We start from the raw sequence: 13,771 nt of genomic DNA, 5'->3' as shown, positions 1-13,771 counted from the left end.
CAGCTGTGGGCCACGTGGGGGGTGGCAGGTCAGCACAGCTGTGGGCCACGTGGGGGTGGCAGGTCAGCACAGCTGTGGGCCACGTGGGGGTGGCAGGTCAGCACAGCTGTGGGCCACGTGGGGGGTGGCAGGTCAGCACAGCTGTGGGCCCCATGGGGGTGGCAGGTCAGCACAGCTGTGGGCCACGTGGGGGTGGGGAGGTCAGCACAGCTGTGGGCCACGTGGGGGTGGCAGGTCAGCACAGCTGTGGGCCACGTGGGGGTGGCAGGTCAGCACAGCTGTGGGCCACGTGGGGGTGGCAGGTCAGCACAGCTGTGGGCCACGTGGGGGTGGCAGGTCAGCACAGCTGCAGAGGATGTTTCGTGGGCTCTTCATAGCAGGAAGCAGAGCTTCTGTGGAGATGTTCTACGTCAGGATCATTTGGGGAAAATGTCCTCGTAGCACGTTATTAACAACAAGCTCACAATGTTTGCAAATGAAATATTATTTCTGAAGCTCAGGACATGCTATTCCCAGAATGCTGTGCTCACTCCAATGCTCATGACTGTTTCGTATTGTAAGAGGGAGCCCGTGGTGTAAGTACAAGCAAGGACTCTCCAGGCCCGCCACTCCGGCCTGTCTGGCACTTCCTGTTGATGCCTCCTCGTGCCTCACTGGCAGCTGCCGAGAGGCGGGTAGACGGGGAGTGACAGCCACAGGCTGGGACCCTCACGGCAGCCGGCGGGGCTTCCCGTCGGGCCTCCGATTGCCAGCTACTCCCGGGGCTGTGGCAGAGGACGGGGTGAAGATGGGAGGTGGTTTCCACGAGCTGTGAGTCTGAACCCCCAGAGCGATCTTCAGAGTGGGTACTGCATTGCACCCCAAGGTCAGGGCCCAAAGCTGTGGCCCCTCTTTCTCCATCGGGCTCTGTCTGCGTGAGCCATGGAGCCGTGTGCAAGAGATGCTTTCTGGCACATGATGATTTTTTTAAAATCCTATTCAAAATGTTTCACTTTTGTCCTGGCCGGTTCGGCTCAGTGGATAGAGCATCGGCCTGAGGACTGGAGGGTCCTGGGTTCGATTCCAGTCAAGGGCACATGCCCGGGTTTCAGGCTTGATCCCCAGTGGAGGGCGGGCAGGAGGCAGCTGATCAATGATTCTCTCTCATCATTCATGTTTCTATCTCTCCCTCTACCTTCCTCTCTGAAATCCATAAAAAATTAAATGGAAAAAAATAATAGCAAAATATTTCCCTTCGAATGAGCACCTTCTGATGATTCACATGTGTTTTCTGGTCACGTGACGGTGGCCGCGCCGCCGGCAGGGCAGGGCGCTGAGCCCGGCCGGTCTGGAGCGCGGACTCAGGCCCGATGCGTGCCCTCCAGGTGGACTACGTGCTGTACTATTACGCCAACCTCAGCGTGCCCGTGGGGCGCTTCCAGCACCGGGCGCGCCTGGCGGGGGGCCTCGCGCACAACGACGGTTCCCTCCTGCTCCAAGACGTGCAGGAGGCCGACCAGGGAACCTACACCTGCGAGATCCGCCTGGAGCTGGAGAGCCGCGTGTTCAAAACCCAAGTGGCGCTGCACGTGCTGCCGGCGGAGCCCCGAGGTGCGTGGCCGCCGCTCGGGGGGGCGGGGGCTGGAGACCTGAGGGCGACCGGGCAGGGGACGGATTTTGCGTAAATGCAGCCCGGGCTCCGTGCTCACCTCAGCGCGAGCTGCAGGCGGTAGTGCTCTCCATTAAAGTGGGGCGTTCCCTAGCCAGTGTGGCTCAGTGGATAGAGCGTGGGCCTGCGGACTGCAGGGTCCCGGGTTCGATTCCAGTCAGGGCGATTCCAGCCTGGGCTGGGGGCTCGATCCCTAGGAGGGGGCCCGCAGGAGACAGCCAATCCATGATTCTCTCTCGTCATTGATGTTTCTCTCTCTCTCTCTCCCTCTCCCTTCCTCTCTGAAATCAATAAGAATATATTTAAAAAACAAATAAAATGCGGATATTATCACTTTAGACATCTTTCATGCTCTTGAGAGTGCTGCCGAGGAAGTGCAGCTCTCCACTGCAGAGGCCGTCACCGAGGCTCAGAGGGCAGTGACGGCGTCAGGCCCATATTTATTAAATGTCAGGTCCAGGGCTTGATCCTCGTGGTCTCTGACAACATGTCCTTGTCACTGTGCCCGACCCTTCGGCGTTGCCCACGCTGCTGCCACAGGGTGTGTTGTAGGGCCTGTAGTCAGCGCTCTGGGGACGTGAGGGACACGAGCAGATGTCCCTGACGTCTTTGGTTTTCAGTTTCCCATCTGTAAACGGAGGGAGTGGCTTCGGCAGATGGTGGTGTGAGAACTGCCCTGTGGGCCCCCCAGGTCCAGGGAACCTGGGGGCGCTCGAAGGATGTGAGCAGGGAGGGTGGATGGAGGGCCTGGCCAGGTAGGACCTCAGGCTCCCACCTCCCCTGCACACTCAGCCCTTATCTTGTTCCTGATTTATTGTGGGGCCGCCAGGTAAGATTTTGTTTGAAGAAAGAATTCTGCTGCTTTAAAAGGTTTGGAAACCCCAGATTTCTACACGTTTTTTGAAAGTGCGAGACAGAAGGAACAGTTTGTGGCCTCAGGAACGCTCACGGTCTAGTTGGGGCGCTGGAGTGTGCTCCCCCCTTCCCCCCGCATCCAGCTGGTTTGGGCCCCTCCTTTAGAGAGCTCCTCCCCGGCACCCCGCCTCCCGCTGGTGACGCTCATCCCTGCTCAGCTGTCTCTGCCGGGTCACCTGGGTCTGTGTTCTTTGTCGCCTGCCAGGCACAGAGGGAGCGATCAACAAACGCTTATGAATGAATGAGATTCTTGAATGTGCCCCTCACGAGTTTGTCGTCTGAAAACTGGAGTTGTAGACGGTAGCTTCTGGCCTCTCCCCTAATTTACTTATTTATTTTCTTTACTTTTCTTCAATTGTCATTTTTCCCTTGATGCCCAAGCTGTGGCCCTCTGGGAAGAGGGCAGCAATCAGCCGCCCGTGCTCCCTGGGGTGCCGTGGGGCCGCGGCTCTCTGCTCTGTCTTCTGATGCCACGCCAACACGTGTCCACACAGCGTGGCCCACAGAACGGGGCCTCTTCCTGTTTAGAGGAAATGCGGAGGGAGCGAACCAAAAGGAGCGGATTTCAGGCGTTGGATCCGTCCACGCAGCCGGGACAATTGTCGGGTGGTGAGGTGTCCCCAGAGCTTGTGTCTGCCTTTCCCTCCAGCTCCTGGGGGAGGCGTCCTCTCCCCTGTGACAGCGCCTCTGTGCGGGGCCCTGATCTCTCGGCCAAGTCACCCTTCAGCTGGTAATTTTCCCGATTCTAGTTCTTTAGTTCTTCTTTTCACAGTTCTCATTTAAACACCACAGACAATATTCTTACAAATGAAACAATACCAATTCCTGTTTGGCTGCTCTGGGGTGCGGAGTGAGGGCGTGGGGAGCTGGGCGTGGGCCCACTCGGGCGCCTCTGGGCTGCCTGGTCTTCCTGGTGGCTCTGGTCTCCCACGTTCATCCTCTGTGCATGGGCAGGGTCAGAGGGTTCATTATTATATTGCCTTTAAAAAACAGAGTTTAGTTTTAAAAAATATACACATTTTTATTATTGATTTCAGAGAGGAAGGGAGAGGGAGAGAGAGAGAAACATCAATGATGAGAGAGAATCATGGAGCGGCTGCCTCCTGCACGCCCCACACTGGGGATCGAGCCCACACCCCTGGCGTGTGCCCTGACGGGAATCGAGCTGCGACCTCCTGGTTCATAGATCCACTGAACTGTGGAGCCACACCAGCCGGGCCAGAGTTCAGTTTGTAATGCATTGCTGGAATTCAAGGGCGTTCCCTCCTCTCCTGGTATTCTTTGGAGTGAATTTTGATGACTTTCAAAACAATTCCCTCTGTAGAGTTTCGAGTTCATAATATTTTCTTTTGCTTCCCTCCCGTTCTGCGTTTGTCCTGCTGGGCAGGAAGCTCGTTCTCCGGGGAAACGTGGGGGTGAAAGGTCGGCCTGTGCGCTGTTTGCTCCTTCCTGAACTTCGCCTAGTGATCTTCGGAAGGAGCTTTGTCCAGTGAAGACCTGGGCTGGTGCCTCCCTGAACACCACCCTCCCGCCCCTCTCTGCATTGGCTTTGCGCTGGATTTGTGCAGAGCAGCATCGAAAAATCAGACTCCTCTTCCTCGTTGTTTTCTCTTCCAAGGCCTCTCGCCGTGACGCACGCAGTACACGCGCGCTGGGGCCAGCTGCTCACAGAAGGAGCAGCAGAGGAGCCCGGGACTGGCAGAGCCAGAAGCAGGGGAGGGGGAGAGGGTGGGGTTTGGGGCAGGGAGTGAAACAGAAACGACATCCAGAGGAAAATGACCTAATAGTCAGGAGTCCTGTGACCTGCTCTGTAGCCAGAAGTGTCCTAAGCAGGTCCTAAGGCAACTCGCAGAAAGAAAGGAAATTGAGGAGAGCCACCTGTGACTCAGTTCTTCAGCAGGGTCCGGGGGTTGTCCTATATAATAAAGGGCTAATATGCAAATTGTCCCCTCGACCGGGACTTCAACCGGGAGTTTGACCAGGGGGCGGGGCCGCCGGCCAACTGGCCAAATCTGCCCTGACCGGGCGGGCCGGCCGGACCCTGCCCGCGCATGGATTTGTGCACCAGGCCTCTAGTGTATGTACAAGGATGAGAGTGCTGTACCTTCCCACTTCCTGTTTATGCGAAGCAGAGGTGCGGCCCTCAGGAGGGGGACAGAGGGGTGGGCTTCAGTCTCGTACGGTCTTCACTATGAACTGGGTGGAGTGGGGCCGTGGGAGGGAGAAGGGGACTGGAGACCAGGAGGTGTTTGTCGCACGAAGACAGCAGGACTCGCGCCTGGATGCGCACGGGCGGCTGGAGGGCTCTCCTCCTTGGGGGCGCCGTGTGGTGTGAGGGAGCTTCTGGATTCGTATCTGCACGGGGCATCGGGCACCGTGGAGAGGATGTGTGCCGTGTTGGTTGGTAACGTTGATCTTACTGTGAGGATCTGCAGCCAATATTATCTCTTCTCGAAGTTCTTTGGCCTCTATTGAGCATACCTTGGGTTTGACCTGATTTATCCTCTTATCCCAGAGCTCATGGTCCATGTGGGTGATTCAGCTTTAATGGGCTGTGCTTTCCAGAGCACGGAAGAGAAGCTCATGACCAAGGTCGACTGGACGTTCTCACCAGGGAAGCACGCCGAGGTAACGAGGAGGGACCGCCTCTGTGTGGTAGGAGCCGCTGGTAGCAGGAGAGTGGGGGAATCCAGGCATCCGGTGCCATGTGGTGGCACACTGGGCCACTTGGCTGGGCCACTTCAGCTTTTTGGTGGGAAAAATAACTCTAGTGAATATGATAAGATAAGGAAGGAGCCCTGGCTGGTGTGGCTCAGTGGATACAGCATCAGCCTGCAGCCCAAAGGGTCCCAGGTTTGATTCCAGTCAAGGGCACATACCTCGTTTGCAGGCTCCTCCCCAGCCTGGGCCCTGGTCAGGGCGCGTGCAAGAGGCAACCATTCAATGTGTCTCTCACATCGATGTTTCTCTCTGTCTTTCCCTCTCCCTTCCACTCTCTCTAAAAATCAATGGAAAAATATCCTCGGGTGAGGATTAAAAAAAAAAAAAGATGATGAGGAAGAAGAAGGAGGGCGAGGAGGAGGAGGAGACGCCTGACTTGTGTGGCAGCGGAGACGTGTATGAGGTGGTGCGTGTGCGGCATCTGCATGGCTCGGCCACTACATATAGCCCCCCCGTCCCTGCTTCTCTTCGTAGAGTTCCTGGGAGAACAAGGCAGGGTCCTGGGGCTCAAGCAGGAACGCTGTGGGCCAGAGAGAAGCACAATGACAACTGTGCTCTTATGTGGGTTACTTTGTGAGTTTTCTCTGCGCCCCTCGCCCCACTCATGTGGTAGAGACAGACCCCTGTCGCGAGGGGGCTTCAGGGGCTTCAGGGGCTGGGATTGCGGCTCCCAGGGGCCGGGGCGAGCAGCGGGTCCTGCGAACTCGGAAGCTGTAAAACAGCACGTTCGTTCACGAGACCAGGATGTCACTGTGGCGGGCGAGGTACTCCCGGGCGAGGTACTCCCGGGCCACGCTGTGTGGCTGGGGGCCTCCCAAAGGCCTGACTGTTAATATAGGTGAAGCTGGAAGCTTTATGCAAGTTTTAGCTTTTATAAACTAAGACAGAAGTCATCCCTATGAAAAGCCACTGAAATGACTGTTCCTCTCTGCCCTGAGGGGTCAGGAAGGGCGGCATCGAGTGGACACGGGGAGTCCCTGTAGTCTCAGGCCACCGCTGGGAGCTTGTCACGCATTTACATGTCAGCCACCAGTGAGGCCCCCCAGCACACAGGGCGAGGACGGGCATTCCCAGCTGAGTCTGCGTCACAGAGAGCAGAGTCAGGGGCGAGGCCTTTTTATTCATCTTTGTGTCTGTACGGCCATCCCCGTTTCTTTTCTTAAAAGCTTTTAAAAATGCCAATGTTGATGTTCCTTACTTTAAAAATGCCAACACGTCCTCATTTAATGAGTATTTTTTGGGCATCTGCTGCGCAGTGAAAGCCCCGCCCTGACGGGGACCCACATCTGGGGGAGGAGCCACAGTCAGCTAATGCGGGAGCAGCCGCAGCACACAGTGAGGACCGCCCTGGAGGGGCCGCAGGGTGCTGCTGCTGCTTAAGCAGGCCCCGGGAGGCCTCCCGAGCAGGTGGCATTGGGGCAGGGGGTCCGAGGAAGGAAGGGACGAGCCATGTGCATGTCTGGGGAGAGGAGGGTCCAGGCACACAGAGCAACACATGCAAAGGCCCTGAGGCCGCGACTCAAGGGCAGCAAGGAGGTCAGTGAGGCTGGAGCGCAGTGACCCAAGTAGGCGAGAGAGCAGGTGGGAGATGGGCTCAGAGGAGAGGGCCCGCGCCGAGTAGAAGTGCGGGCGCACTGCAGGGTGTGAGAGAGGAGGAACATGCTTTAACTTACATTTCTAACGACTCGTCTCCTGGGAGGGCACTGCTTGGGAGGAAGTAGGGAGACGAGTGAGGAAGCTCCTGGCAGGATCTGGGTGAGCAGTGGTCCTTGGCCCAGTGGCAAGTGGAGGAGGTGGGAAGGGGCTGGAGTTGAGGTGCCGGGGGGCGGGGGCTCAGTGATGGGATTTGCTGCTATGTGAGTGGTGCGAGGTGGAGGGGGTGAGGGTGCCTGCGAGAGGTGCAGCCTGAGCCCTGAGGAAGGCACCGCTCACAGGCCGGATGGGGGAGGGTGGGGGAGGATGGGGGAGGAAGGGGGAGCATAGGGGAGGATGGGGGAGGATGAGGGAGGATGGGGGAGGATGGGGGGTGATGGGGGAGGAGAGGGGAGGGTGGGGGAGGATGAGGGAAGAAGGGGGAGAAAGGGGAGGGTGGGGGAGGAGGGGGGAGGGTGGGGGAGGGTGGGGGAGGATGGGAGAGCATGAGGGAAGGTGGGGGAGGAGAGGGGATGATGGGGGGGAGGGGGGAGGATGGGGGAGGCCTGGGCGGGCGCCCGGAGCGCAGTGCTAGCCCTGCTCCCGGCTCCCGGTTCCCGGGAGACCCACCTGGACAGCCGGGAGAGTGAGGCTGGCTTTCCTTCTCTGTCCCCGAGAAGAGTGAAAAGGAAAGCCCCATCCTCACTCCGCACCGCTCTCTCCCGATGGAACGTGTTGGTGTGTGGGAGTTCCTTCCCAGCGCCACGTGCCCGCACACGCCTGTGTTCGCACCGCCCCTGCTGACAACACCTGTGCTGCTTACACATTGGGGGCCTCCACCTCCCCGCCCCCCCACCTGGCAGGCTCACGCGTTTCGCCTTTCCCCTCTAGGAGGAGGTGGTGCTGCACTATTACGCCCAACGCAGAGGACCTGCGGGGCCCTCCCCGAGCGGGGGCCGCTTCCGGAACCGCCTCACGCTGGAGGGGGACACGGTGCACAACGACGGCTCCGTCCTGCTCCAGGGAGTGAGGGAATCCGACACGGGAAGCTACACCTGCAGCATCCAGCTGGGGGACCTGACTTTCAGGAAAACCTTTGTGCTGCGCGTGATTCAGAGAGAGCCCCAAAGTGTGTAACACGTGGCCGGGGGCGGGAGGGACCCCGTGGCTGGGTAGCGTGGCCTGGACTAGCGAGGCCCGGGAGGCCTGCGGGTGCGAAAGGTCAGGAGGCATCACTCTCGGGGGCTGACCCCGTGCTGGCCCGGCCCTGAGGCTGGTGCCCTTTAAATGTGTGGCCCTGGGCAGCGTGGTGGCCTCACCCTGGTTCTGGCCTTGCCGGCGGGTCCGTGAAAAGGAGCCGGTACGTTCAGGGAGCCCGGCCCCTGCCAGACCTCCCCGTGGCCAGCGCAGTCTGCCAGCTTGAAGGTCCGGACGCAGATGGCCTGGAGTTGAAGTTCAGACCGTTTGTGTGCTCTGGGGTGGAGGGTGAAGGGACCCTGAGCCGGTGGAAGCAGCAAAGAACAGAGACAGGAAGGCACCAGACCAGAAGTAGGTGGGGGTTTCTGATCAAAGGCGCTGTGTTCTGGGAAACAGCAGGGAGGCCGGCGTGGAGGAGGACGAAGGCCGTGTTGACTGAAAGGTTGCTAAGTGAGGGTTAGAGGTAAACCTTAACCCAGTTAGCAGCCAGGATGTGGCTGTGGAGTCTGCATTGCACCAGGGCCTCAGGGCTTGGCTGTGGTTGGCTGGAGGGGGATGGGGGCAGGATGGAGCTACCCTGATGCCTGGCCTGGGACTTCAGTCTGTGGAGGCACCTTCTTGTCTGCAGCAGAGTCCCAGCTGCCGAGGGAAGCAGGGCAGAGGCTTTCTCACCCTCCGGAGTCTGACCCAGCCTCACAGACAAAGGACTGGCCAGTGGGAGCTCGGTCACCTTCCAGCCCTCCCCCACAGCTGCTCGGTCGCCCCGCAGCCCCTGGCCCTGCCCTCCACCCAGCCCTGCGCGCAGGTGCCGCCCCCGCTCCTTCCCCCGCCCTGTCAGTGACTCCTAAGGTTCAGTGAGTAAACATGCTCACCTCTCCTCCTACCTCACCTTCTCGTCTGCTTAGCTCTCATCCTATGGCTTTCTGCTTTCTTTTGTTAATCTACCCGAGGATATTTTTCCATTGATTTTTAGAGAGAGAGGAAGAGAGAAATAGTGATGTGAGAGAAACACATTGATTGGTTGCCTCCTGCAAGCCCCCAACCAGGGCCCGGGCCAGGGAGGAGCCTGCAACCGAGTTACATGCCCTTGACCGAAATCGAACCCGGGACCCTTGGGTCCGCAGGATGCCGCTCTATCCACTGAGCCACACCGGCAGGGCACTTACTTTCCCCTAAAACAGCTTTATTGAGATAGGAAAAGAGCTCAGGGTGCTGGGCGTGTGCAGAGCTGTGCAGCCTGACCGCACCAGGGGGTGGTTTGGCTGGCGGGATGCTGGCTGCAGGGCTGCGTGCGGCGTCTCTCATCTCACTTCCCATCGTCTCGTCCCTCCATGCACTGCATTCTGGCGGCCGCTGCTGCCTCGCTTGGTTCCCGAAGGCACTCGCACATCCCGCCTCCTTCCCTCAGCGGGATGGGACGCCACACACTCTGTGTGGGACACAGTCTGTCCATCTCTGTAGAGCTGTATGCGGTCCACCCCAATGCCCCCCAAGTCCTTCAAATACAAGACATCCAGCCGCGGACACCTCTTCCCAGCCCACCTCCTCCACCCCGCCCATCGCCTCACTGGAGCCCCCTCCCCCCCCCCCCCCCCCCGTCCCAGCGAACGGCGCCCCCTACCCGTTGTGCTCGCTGCTGCCGGTTCCCAGGACCCCGTCTAACCGATGACCGGTCCTGTCGTTTCTGTGCCTGACTCTGGATCTGCCTTCTTCCCCGTCCATCCCACCGCCTTCGTGCTGGTGTCTTTATCTCTGTCTTGAACTCAGGCCTCTGACTGGTCTCTGCTCTCATGCTTGGCTGGGGCTCCCTCTTCCTGCAGCAGCCGGTCCGGCTTCCTCAGCCGCAGGTCCCAGCACTCAGTCCCATCGTGATGACCTCTCAGCGCTTCTCCTGCCTCCAGGACAAAAGCCAGATCCGTATTTGTGTGTGTTTAGAATGAACCGAGGAAACGAGCGAAGGGCACCCTGTGCGGGAAAGTGCCTCTGAAGGCCTCACGTGGCGTCCTGCCGTGGGCTGAGCTGTGCAGCATAGAGCCTTTGGAAAAGAATCACTTCGCTCGGCTGCCGCGGCTCAGTGGTTGAGCACTGACAGTTTGATTCCCGGTCAGGGCACATGCTCAGGTTGTGGGCTTGATCCCCAGTGTGGGGCATGCAGGAGGCAGCCGATCCATGGTTCTCTCATCATTGATGTTTCTCTCTCTCTCTCCCTCTCTGAAATCAATAAAATATATTTTAAAAAACAATCACTTTCCCGTAGAAAGATCAGTAGCCTCTAGGAGTCTGTTATGTCCACGTCATTTGTGACCCAAGTTTGAAGATAGAATTGTTAATGCACAAGGGCACTCTAGGGGAGGTCGCCTCTCCTGCCACCTACGCAAGGGCATCAGGCTTCGGTTCTCAGTCACTGGGGACAGCGGGAGTCCTAGTGCTTCAACACGGGTGGAGTCGGCCCTCTCCCCACTTCCTGCCTGGCTGTGGCTGCTGTGCCTGTAACTGGGGGTCTCAGCCCTTTCCCCATTGCTTCCCCCCCCAGCGCTGGTGACCGCCGTGGCCCGCAGACCCGAGGTCCTGGGCGGTACCCAGCTGGTGATCATCGTGGGCATCGTCTGCGCCACTGTCCTGCTGTTTCCGGTGCTCATCCTGGCTGCGAGGAGGATCCAGGGGAGTAAGAGGTACAGGTCGCTCTCGCCTGAGACGGGGGCTGGTGGTGCCAGGCTGCTTCTTCCCGAGGGGGGGAGGACCGGCCCGAGCGGTGCCCTCTTCCAGAAGGGCTGTTTCAGAAGGGAGCGTCCTCTGTGCACGATGTGGGGTCAGATGCCCCCGGCATAGTGACTGCCCCTTGCTCCCGGGCCGTGAGCATCCCCACACCCGCCTCCTTGGTGTCGGTGTTTTACAAAGACCAGCAGCTCCTTTAAAAAGGTGGTCTAGGTGCAGCAGAATTAAGAGTCTAAGTCCTGCCCGGCCAGTGAGGCTCAGGGGTTGAGCATCGACCTATGAACCAGGAGGTCATAGTTCGATTCCCAGTCAGGGCACAGGCCAGGGTTGTGGGCTCAATGCCTAGTAGGGGGCGTGCAGGAGGCAGCCAATCGATGATTCTCTCTCCTCATTGATGTTTCTATTTCTCTCTCCCTCTCCCTTCCTCTCTGAAATCGATAAAAACATACTTAAAAAACTTTGCAAAGAGTATAAATCTTAAGCACAAACTAATGGTGTCGTTCAATGCCTGAGGTAAACTATTTAAAATTTTTTTTTTTATTGATTTTCAGAGAGAAAGAGGGAGAGGGAGAGAGTGAAAATAGAAAATAGGCCAAAATAGAAAAAAAGTGTCTTCAATGGCAAACGCAGAAGGCAAATGGCCAGGACATCAAAGGCCAAGGAGTGGGAAGGGGCCAGAGCATTCAGTGGGGTGCTGTGGGGTGATTCCATTGGGCCTTTGACCTGCTGTCGCGCTGGCCCTGCCTCCCCTGCCGGCCCAGCAGCACTGCCTGGTCCTGGGAGATGAGCACGTGACCCGTGGCCCAGCTCTGTGCATCCACTGACCTGTCACAGACAGAGAGCCAGGGTGATGGGGACGCGGGAGCTGCTGCCCAGCCCTCAGGTCTCCCGGATGCTCTCTGCTCGCCGGGAGGCGCCGCGGGCTTCGGGTTGAGCTGGGAGGAGCCAGGGAGAACAGCCCGGCTCTGGTGCCTCTTCCCCAAGCGCCGAGGGCACCTGGACTGGCCAGTCCTGGCCGCTAACCGCCTGCATCCCTGCCTTGCAGTTCTGGGACGTCCGGGGCCCTGGTGAAGAGCCTGGAGGACAGGGACTGGGCCCGCCCCGAGGTAAGAGGAGGCTCTGCCGCGTGGCTGTGCCCGGCTAGGCCAGGTGAGCCCTGGGCCTCTCAGGGCGGCGGCCTCACTCATCCTGTGTCTCAGCACGTGGGCCAGCGGCTGGCGCAGAGCCCGGCTCGGGCCTCTCACCGCCGGACTGACGCCCCCAGGGGGTGGGGGAGGGGTGCGTGTGTGGGCAGCTGGGCCGCCCAGTGTGTGAACATGTCTGGGGCGGGGGGGGGGGCTGAGCAGGGAGCACTGGACTCGGGGCCCCACAGTCCCGGTGCGGGCCCAGCCCTGCGCCCTCCCTGAGCCTGTTTGCTCATCAGTAAAAGCAGGACCAGGGCCCCTGGACCCGCCCTGCGTGGGCTCAGGTCTCGGGGTGACACGCAGGCGCTTCCTAACGCACGAGGCTGTGCACAGGAGGCGGAATCTGGGCTCCTTGGGAGTGTGTGGGGAGCCCCGGCTAAGGGGAAAACGCAGGCCCGTTAGACAGCGAGGACCCTCAGCCCTTTTCCTCCGTGTTCGCTGTAACAGCTGTGATGGCTACGGCCAGGGGCTGAGAAATGGACTCGTTCCTTTGAGCTCCTTTTCTGTCTTTCTTTTTTTAACTTTTAAACCCCCTTTGGGATGTGGGCCTTCCCATCTCTGGTCTGTCTGGGCCCGGAGTGGGGTTCCCTCACAGTGCAGGGGCCTCCAGAGCCCCAGTCTCCCACGGGATGACGCAGCTTCCCCAAGTAAAGACGGAGATGGGCATCGCCAGGTGCGCCCAGCCTCCCGGTGAGGGGCTCCGAGAGCCCGTCCCACCACGACGCCTGAGAGGCTGGCGGCCGGGCAGGGGCTGGCTGGTGCCGGCCTCCCCCAGGACTGAGGAGGTAACCACGGAGCAGATCCGATTTGGTGAGAGAAGGATTCAAACACAGACTGCTTGGCAAAGAACTTGGTTCCTAAGAGAGGGCTCTTTGCTGAGGAGTTAATTTTCTGGAACATTGATGATGGAATTGTCGTTATTGATGGTAATTCTCTAGCGTTCAGTGACCTCTGCGCCTGCCCGTGTGGGTGGCTGATGCCATGTGAATCGTAGCAGGTGGCCTTTTCTCTGTCATAGAACCACTGAGCCCAGTGGGGGTGGCTCAGCAATTGAGTATCAACCCAGGAACCAAGAGGTCAGGGTTCAATTCCAGTCAGGGCACATGCCCCGATGGCAGGCTCGATCCCCAGTGTGGGTGTGCCTGAGGCAGCCGATCGATGATTCTTTCTCATTGATGTTTCTGTCTCTCTCCCTCTCCCTTCCCCTCTGAAATCAATACAAATATATGTTAAAAAAGCAGAACCACTGATTTTCAGGAATGTTTTACCATTTCCCCACAGAAGCACGTTTACTCCTCAATCACCATGCGGGAGGTGACCAAGGAAGAGTCAAGTGAGAGACCAGAGGCCACCTACATGACCATGGTGAGGAGGGGCCAGGTGTCTGGAGGTGGAGGACCTGGGGGGGAGGTACAGCTGGGACCTGGGGGGAGGAGATGGCCCAGGACCTGGAGGGGAGGAAATGGGGGAGGAGATGGCCAGGACTTGGAGGGGTGGGATACAGCCGGGGCCTGGGGTGGGGGGAGCTGCTGAGGGCAGAGTCTTCTAAGCGGCAGGGAAGTCAGATGCTGAAGCTCTGCCGGGTAGAAGACTCATTCCAAGGTGCCTTCACGCCCAGCCTCGAGTCCTAGGGGCATGAAGGCCGAGGTGATGGATTTTAGGGGTGAAGAGGGGCCTTCAATGTGGGATGACAGGGTGCCTCTGCCCCATCAGTCGGGCCTGATGAAGAGGGCGCCAGGGGTCCTTGCTTAGGCCCGAT

At 59.1% G+C, this 13,771-nt stretch overlaps 1 protein-coding gene across 1 annotated transcript in view; it reads left to right on the top strand.

Moving 5' to 3' along the window:
- JAML (junction adhesion molecule like) overlaps window positions 1–13,771 on the top strand; it is a 37,791-nt gene that overhangs the window by 21,680 nt on the left and 2,340 nt on the right. The window contains exons 4-9 of the mRNA XM_079787769.1: window positions 1,365–1,590; window positions 5,079–5,191; window positions 7,808–8,045; window positions 10,647–10,785; window positions 11,874–11,934; window positions 13,294–13,377. Coding sequence (XP_079643895.1) covers window positions 1,365–1,590; window positions 5,079–5,191; window positions 7,808–8,045; window positions 10,647–10,785; window positions 11,874–11,934; window positions 13,294–13,377 — 861 coding nt within the window. The remainder of the gene's footprint in view (window positions 1–1,364; window positions 1,591–5,078; window positions 5,192–7,807; window positions 8,046–10,646; window positions 10,786–11,873; window positions 11,935–13,293; window positions 13,378–13,771) is intronic.

Source organism: Cnephaeus nilssonii (genome assembly GCF_951640355.1).
Source record: "Cnephaeus nilssonii genome assembly, chromosome: 13".
Classification (NCBI taxonomy): domain Eukaryota; kingdom Metazoa; phylum Chordata; class Mammalia; order Chiroptera; family Vespertilionidae; genus Cnephaeus; species Cnephaeus nilssonii.
This window is presented reverse-complemented; position numbering and strand designations above follow the sequence as displayed.